The sequence below is a fragment of the Phoenix dactylifera genome, chromosome 18 (assembly GCF_051530095.1).
Source record: "Phoenix dactylifera cultivar Ajwa chromosome 18, Ajwa_hap1_PhDact_Kaust_v1.1, whole genome shotgun sequence".
In the NCBI taxonomy this organism is placed as follows: Eukaryota; Viridiplantae; Streptophyta; class Magnoliopsida; order Arecales; family Arecaceae; genus Phoenix; species Phoenix dactylifera.
The window spans coordinates 10064947-10073553 of NC_143207.1; the positions used below are offsets into that span (position 1 = coordinate 10064947).

At 38.4% G+C, this 8607-nt stretch overlaps 1 protein-coding gene across 3 annotated transcripts in view; it reads right to left on the minus strand.

The window, feature by feature from the left end:
• Positions 1–4183, minus strand: part of LOC103719683 (Transducin/WD40 repeat-like superfamily protein) — a 41770-nt gene extending 37587 nt beyond the window's left edge. Inside the window, exons 1-5 of one of the 3 annotated variants that reach the window (XM_008809044.6) lie at positions 3933–4183; positions 2658–2778; positions 2451–2563; positions 1440–1469; positions 1165–1307 (exon numbers count right to left, since the gene is read on the minus strand). In XM_008809044.6, coding sequence (XP_008807266.2) covers positions 1165–1307; positions 1440–1469; positions 2451–2563; positions 2658–2739 — 368 coding nt within the window. In that variant the 5' untranslated portion in view covers positions 2740–2778; positions 3933–4183. Of the gene's footprint in view, positions 1–1164; positions 1308–1439; positions 1470–2450; positions 2564–2657; positions 2779–2864; positions 2959–3887 lie in introns of those variants that run through there. The other 2 variants (XM_008809042.6, XM_039119470.3) reach the window with 2 other exon arrangements.
• Positions 4184–8607: the final 4424 nt, after the last annotated feature.

Sequence of the window (8607 nt, forward strand, 5' to 3'; positions counted from 1 at the left end):
CATATATCTCAGTTCAATAAATCTCAGCCGATATAATCCAATTTCTACTGATATATTGGCTGATACAAAATAGGAATATTAGGCAAGATTTTCTAATCAGACTTTACAATCATCAAAAAGATTTTTTATTTATTATCATTCAGATTAATATTTTAAATAGAAGTTAATCTCTCATTTACTATATTGGCCAAGATTTTGATATCAGGGTTCCTATAACGTGAGCCAAGATTTTGGAAGATCTAAGAAATATCTTGGTTCCTTGCTATTTAATTCCTCTTTCATTATAGATCGAGTCAAGCTGAGATCTTGGTTCATCTTGGTGTCGGCCATCCACCAAGATGGCCAAGGTCACTGATGCTAGAAACCTTGGTTTTATGGAAATATCCAACCAAACAGACGTTTGATGGTCCACAGCCATATCATCGAAGGGTAACTAGACTAATATCTAACAAAAGGACAAGTCTAACTCCACTTTAGTTTTATTGACTTAAAAGACATCCAACACTATTCAAAGTTTAGGTACAGAAACATAATTTACATTTTTAAGTGAGAGCACCAAAATGCAAAGCCAAAAGAGATAACGCCACAATTCAGGCTGATGCTATTTGCTACAAGGAACCAGACTATTTTTTTCAGATAAATTAAAACAGACACTGAAATTAGCTGCCAAAAAGATGCATTAATTCAGCTGTTCAAGATATAGGCCCAACAAAATAAGCTCCACAAGTGAAATAAGCCCGGGACCAGTAAACAGAAAAATCGCTAGAGAGAGACTATTGTCCCAAACTCAACATATACACTATGGTCGGACCCTCTCAGATGTTTATAATCATCAAATGTTGTATAGATAATAGATGCTCTGACAAAAAAGCAACAACAAGAACAAGCTGAAAATCAAAATATGAACTATGTCAAATCCTTGCTTGGCATGAAGGAACTGACAAACTCCGTAACCAAATAATCAACTCAATATCTATTAAACTTCAATACTTAAGAATTTAGATCCATACAATATAGGGAATTTTATTAAATTCCATAACAAGAGAAAATGTAACTAAGTGAAATTACACTATGAAGCATGGAACAATAACAAATGTATATTCATTCCGTTGGAGATAAGAGAAGGTTAAGTAATAAAAAGAATTGAATTGACTCACTACCTACCTAGAAGATAACTCAATTTTCTTTGTCCTAAAAAGATGCAATCCAACAATATGATCATCCTTAAGAGCACCATTTAAAGAGTCAGACTCGTCAACTTTGGTGGCGGCCAAAGCATCCCCATTTAACGGATTCAGAAACTCCACCTGTGGTTCAAAGAATAGACCAGATGTCGTATAAAGTAAAGCACAAACAAGAGAGAACACCCAAAATAGAAGGGAAGATATTAGAAAATAAGGAGCATTCACTCCATCTCATAGCTCCAAGGTGTAACGCACCAAACCATCCTTCCGTGCTATGGCCAAAAGCTGCGAAAAGAACAGCCATAAGTTAGTGTATATTGTGAACATAAATACATTTCAAATAGCAAAGAGACATCAAATGCATTCAAAGTTATACTCAATTCTTTAACTAGAAGATAAAACCATAGACAATTGATTCACCATAAATTTGAAAAAAAAAAAAAGAAAATATTAAAGGAGAACAAAATAAAAGTCAACCAAATGGCAAACCCCATCACGATTTATAGTAGGCATTTGCATATAGCATGAAGATTTTACCCATAGATATATTTTACTTGGCGAGTTGCCTGTATCAAGCCTTTAGATCAGTAATCAACAGCCTTTGTGGCTTTAAACCCCTGTTGTAAGAAAAATGTCGTGCCATTTTGACCCCAACGCAACATACTCCAACATATAACAATCCTCTTTCTCCATAAAACCCTAAATTAACACTGTCCTTTGGTCGTAAAATGCTAAATAAAGGCTATACGAACTCTCCCTAACTCTTGCAAAAGATAAACCCAACCCAAGAGCTCGTCTTTCATTTATGTTGATTTCTGCTGAAACTATGATAATTACAAGTTCTTTGACTGCATGCTTCCTTTTAATCCTAATTTTTTCATAACCAAAACAACTTAAGTGAAATTTCAATATCGCAATGATAAAGATGATTCAAGTAGTAAAGGCTTTTAGACTCACATTACAATCTTGGACTTTGATCCACATAAACTATTTATCCTAATGGCAGAGTTATATGACTAGATCTTCATCAATTGTGTTCAAGTAAATCAAAGACTTGATGGAGAGGCACAGACAGGTTGCTATCCAGTCCTACTTGTTTCCCTTTTAGAAAAATGGAAATAAAATAGCAATAATTCTTTAGGAAAAAATATCAAAGATTACACATGATCATCATTGTGAGAAACTACGAGCTACCCAGTTCACAAGATCAGGGTCTAAAACATCATTACAAAATAAGACAAGCTACCAAATGATCTACAGACGAACCGGGTCAATGTTGCGGTCAGCATAGGAAGCTGCAAGCACACCCCGTGAAGCATCTGGTGGACCCCATGTTTCGACCACCTTTGGAGTTCCGACTTTTCCGCGAGCTTCAACTACTGCAAGCCATAGTGCATAGTGAGCAAAATCAAGCAACAAAACAGCATGGCCCAAGAGCCATGGACAACAATTCAACTCAGCTACAAATACCACCTTTGACGAGGCCAAGAACATCAGTCGTAAGGACTCTCAGAGGAGGGCATCCAGGGCACTCCAGTGTACTAGTTCGTGGCATCTTATTATACTCCTTTAGCTACTCTAAACTCAAGGAAACCTACCAAAAGAATGAAAACTAGTTCTTATTAACTAAAAACTCCAAAGTAAAGCTTAAGAATTATATGGTTATGGGCATGAACAAACCAAAGAATCTAGGACAAATGTACGAATCCCACCATTTGAGCTAGAGCAACATTCATTCTTTAATTGCTACCAGATCAAACATGAGACTAGCATCCTAAAAAAAAAAAAGGAATGCAAACTATCATTCCTTTGAAATCCGAATTTCAGGCAACAAAAAAGGGGTTTTCATCAATCTGAACGATGAAAAAAAGGAACTAAAATCAAAAGACATTTTTTTCTTTTTTAATGAAATAAGTGGATTAAAAAATCAAAGAGAATAGACCAGTGGATTAACCAAAATTGAACCGCCACATATTAATGATGCAATAAATATTTAATTATTAATTAAGTACATATCCATATTAGAGAAATAATATAAATATTTTAAATAACTAAAAATACAAAATATATAAGCACTTTCTAACAACTTTTAGCATATTTATTATCACAATCACAAAAAAATGCATATTTATGAGCACATGGTATCAAAGCTAATGAAGAATTATCAATTATCAATTATCAAAGCAATTCTAGAATAGTTGTGAGTAATTAATCATCAAAGCAATATTTTTATGTAGCCATCAGCCAATATATTTGTAACTACAAACACTAGATCTTATATATAGATATTACGTACGGGAGTCTTTGAAGCTACTTTCAGGTGTTTGTGTTGTTTTCTTTGTTCGCATTTCTCTGGGAGATTGTTATGCCAGTAACCAATTGATAGTGCAAAACAAGACATTAAGGGAAAGATTGATGGATAAACAAAGAACTGTGATCATATTTTTTTTTCTTTCTCTTTCCTTTTGAAAGAACAACGAAACATGTCAAGTAGAAGTTTCTGTTTTCTCACAGACAAAACTCCAAACAAGAATTCGATTAGCATGACACAAGCAAGGGCCTTGGAATCAGCATGTGCTACTTCTATTCCAGCCTCGCGCCTTCATGTTGCTAATAAAGAACTCATTAATGCAGTTTTCCCGGTGCCAAATCCCAAATAGAAAAAAAAAAAAGGAGGGCAGAGCAGGAGAGATGGGCGGTTACCTCTTTGGAGAGCAAAAGGAGAGAAGGAGAGAGCGAGCGGGGTACCTCGGCCGTCCACCACCAGCCTCTCGCCGGCCGTCCGCCGCCCAACGTCCGCTGTCTTCGCGTAGGAAGAGGCGGAAAACGGCGAGGGGGAAGAAGCCTCACGGTTTTGCTCGGTTACTTGCCCTAAGCCCTCATTTGAGCCCGTTTAAATCGGCACCAAACGTCCGGTCCAAAGGCCCAATGGAAGAAGGCCCAGACCCCTTAACTAACGCCTCCTTCCACCCCACACACACTTCATAAGCTAGACCGCTGACCCGAGAACTAGTTAATTAACCCTTTAACACCTCCTTCCGCCCCGCACTCACATTTCATATCCCCTAAACTCTCTCGACCAGCCCAGCTGCTAGTCACCTCGCCGTGGCGAGGCTCGGCTAATTGCTTCAATGATTTTTTACAACCCTTACAATCACTAGGGATCTACTTATCGGACGGATATTACGGCTAAAAAAGATTAGGATGAGCTAAACCTTTAGCAGGGGATCATTTAATCGGTTACAATATGAATGCAGCCTTTTATGTGGCTCATCACTTCGGAGATTTTATATAGAAAAACCATATATTTGTTTCTTCTCCTTTTGTCAACTCATATTTTTTGTTAGGCTACATCCACACCTGTATTGCTGTTGTACCCAAAGAAAAAAAACCCTCACCTCCTATGATCTATATCTACCTCCATTTCATGCCTTACTCTCCTCTATGACGACCCTCAACCGTCCCATGCTAGCAACCCAAGCCCTAATTTACCTTGGCCTTTGTTGCAACTTTCTCGACCAATGATCCCTATATATACTCTTTTATTTAAAAAATAAAATTGAATAAAATTTTAAATTTTTAACAAGGAATGGTGGCTGCAGGAACTGAGTTTTGGGGTAGGTTTCGTGAGGCAAATCGTGGGTTTACTAGTTGGTCCTTGAGATTGATGGGTAACAAGGACAAGGAATTCATAGGAGACGGGTTTCTAATTTCTTTCCGTGCTCGGGGTTGGTTTGGATGAATCGTTTAAGTCATAAGGGAGAGAGACATGGGAGAGGGGGTTGGAGATTCCAAAGAACATGGGAAAGGCTCCAGGAAGGTTGGAGCTGGGGGTTTTGGTGTTTTGAAAAATTAGATGACGCAAGGTCATAAAATTTACCTTAAATATCACGTAATTAAGATTAGTCATAATCATAAATGTAATTCACATCAACTTTTGTCATTTAAGATAAAAAAATTTAATAGATTTTTGGGAAACCTCTTGCAATTACATCGAAAGTTAACTTAAATAGAAAGTGTTGCCGAATAAGAATCCATATTTCAAGGAGTCGAAACAACGACTGATGATTAAGGTTATGATTCTCAAAAAGTCCCACCACATCCTAGATATATTGAGGATGATATCAAATGCTTTTACACCTACATATGATACAAAAAAAAAAAAAAAAAATCATAAAAGGATCACTATAGTGATGATACTTTTGTAATTGAGCCATTTCTCTATTTTTCGGGCTGATTAAGTAAAGTGGGAATCTCCAATGCTTTCTCCGGCAAGCACCAACCGAAATTGAAGCTCCAAATAGTCTCGAAGGAAGAGGAGAGAAATAGCTCGATGGTGGTATGGTCATTACCAATTTTCTAGCGAGGATTCGGCTGCGGTGACGGTATGAAAGGTGGCCGGTAATCGGAGAGGGAATCGAAGAAATCTAGCGATAGGCTTCGATCAGGAGTCTAAGTTCTCCGGTGGGATCGAAGAGAAGATCAGAGGGGCCTCTAAATGGCTAAAGGAGGCTGGAATCTGCCTCAGTATCGAATTCCTTCGATGAAGTTGTAAGAAAGCAGACTCCTATCGAAAGTTTTTTCTTCCTTCATTCCACGTGCTAAGCACATGCGCCCTCCCTCCTTTTTTTTATTTGAAGCTAGTTGGACTTGCCGACTTTGGTCCAAGATAGCCTAGTTGGCTTGGTTCTCACATGCACTATAACATAATCTCGGCTTTAAAATAAAATGATAATTTATTTTATTTTGTATTTATAAAGTAACTATATATAATGATATTTTTAAATCCCCTATTTTCGGCCCTATTTATTTTCTCTTTTCTTTTTATTCTGACTGCCTTCGCGACCGACGTTCATCACCAAAGCCCTCGACCCCTTCCATGCATCGTCCCCTAACCAAAGCTAGACCCACAATCGTCAGCGAGTGGGCTAGGATCCAAGGACAACCGAGCCAAAATTTTCATGTTCGACCCTGTTGTGGGTTGAATTCGGCCGACCGGCCGCCGCCTCCAGCTGCCCGCCACCGCTGCCTGCGGCTACTTCGTTGGGCACCGTTATCACAACCACCAGCGCACCTCCTCCTTCCCCTATTTTGCTAACGAGAAAAGAGTAAAAAAAAAAAGAAGAAAAGAAGAAGACAGTGAACATATCTCTCTCTTAGGGCTCGTTTGGTTCGCAGGAAAAGGAGGGGGGAAAGTGTGGTCAACGGAAAAGTAATGAAATGCCTCTTGTTTGGTTGGAGTTTTCAAAAGAGAGAGATGGGAAAGTTGTATTCCCATGGGAATATGATTCCCACATTTCATGGGAAAGTCTTTCCCATGAGAAACATGGGAAAGTTACTTTCCCATGAGGTGGGAATCACTCCTTTTTTATTTTTTTCCAAAAAGACCCTTCAACATTAAAGAAGCATTAAAGAGGCATTAAAGAACTAATTTTTATTAAGGGCATAATAGAAATTATACATAACTTTCCTAGGAAAGTGGATGGTCAACCAAACATAAGCACTTTGGAAATTTGTCACTTTCCCGTGGTTAACCAAACATGCCAAAAATACTTTCCTAGGTATCCTCTTCCTAGGAATATGATTCCTGGGAATCATATTCCTAGGAGAGAAAATACTTCCCGCGAACCAAACGAGCCCTAATTTTTCTCATCTCTCTATTTTTCTCTTTAAGAAGACCCATAGATCCATGAACTGAGTCCCATATTTCTATCCTATGGACCCGATTTGCCCCCTGCAAAATGGCCCTGATCTGCCCTAGTGCGCGGGCAGCTTGCTAGACCGATCACCCCAGCCTTGTTAAGTAACTATAAAACCCAATATTGATGAACCCTATTGAATGGCCTTAGCCCTAATTGAGTATGTTCCCCATAATTCATTGATTGAGTTACTTAGACTTGACCTAACTAGGCCACCGTCATTTGGCCAACCGTTTCCTTTGTTTTGTTATTTCAATACTTAAAATGATCGAATGAAAATTAATCTTACTCTTAATATCTTTGAATAGGTTTCGCAGGTTCGCCTAGTGAAATTTGAAAATCTAAGATAGAAGAGATAAGCAACCCTAACACTCCTTATTAGTTTTCAAATTTCTACTTATTTTTTTCAAATTTCTACTTTTTTTTGGTATTATAAAAAATATGAAAATAGTATTAAACATTGGTGATATCATATTTTCTTAAAATCGAGGATCAAGCATACAAGATTATGAAACTCATAATTTATTGTGAAATAATAATTCTATGATTGTTTTACCGTTAAACACTATTTATGAACTATAAACTTTATATTTATGAAATTTGTACTTTTGTTATGAAAAAAATAATTTCATGATTATTCTACTGTTAAATGTTTATTTATGGGCTATGAACTCTATAAAGCAATTTAGTATTTTATTCATGTATGATTCAAGAAATATGATTTAAAATAAATTATTTTAAAACTATGGCAAAAAGGCTCTCAAGTAGCTATGTATGCCCCTGAAAGTGAGGTAGGTTGACATCTAGTTCCATACAACCCTGCTAGCAGATAATAGTAGTTGTGTGGAGTGATTGATTATAACCCTATCTGATTTTGATGAGCTCAAAGCATTTGAGTATATCTTATGTTTACTAATGAATTCAATCTAGTGTTTCAGTGAAATTCTTGTATATTTATGGTTAAGTGTCTCTAGATTTGGTTCAAGACATTTTGGATAAGTTAAGAAGTCAATTTGAACCAAAGTCTGAGACTCGAGTCGACTCCGGGATATTACGAGTCGACTCCAAGCGTATCAGAAGCACTGGCACAGGCTCGAGTCGACTCCTGTACATTACGAGTCGACTCCGACTTAGAACAGACAGACGAACAGAAAGATCCAACTCAAAATCTGTCAGCGAGTCGACTCCTGAAGAGCGCGAGTCGACTCCGATGCTTGCCGAGTCGACTCCAGAGTAGTATGAGTCGACTCCAGGGAGTTACAGATAGAAAGACAGAGAAGTTATTTTGGACCCTGAGAGCCGAGTCGACTCCGAGGAACTCGAGTCGACTCCGATGGTTGGCAGGTCGACTCCAAAGGAAGCGAGAGTCGACTCTCAGTGTAATACAAGGCAAAAGTCAGAGAGCAACTTTCGGACACTGAGAGTCGAGTCGACTCCCGCAAAGGCCGAGTCGACTCCGAGACAGCGCGACCCCAAAAAGACAGAAGACAGTATTTTTGTCTCTGAGAGGCGAGTCGACTCCAAGACAGTTCGAGTCGACTCCAAGGCAGCGCTACCCCAAAAAGACAGAAGACTGCTTTTGGGATACTGATAGCCGAGTCGACTCCAAAACAGTCCGAGTCGACTCTAAGACAGCACGAGCCAAAAGACAGAAGCTCGGGAGTTCGGACTCTGAGCGCCGAGTCGACTCCCATAATTTCCGAGTCGACTCGAGTGAGCAAAGT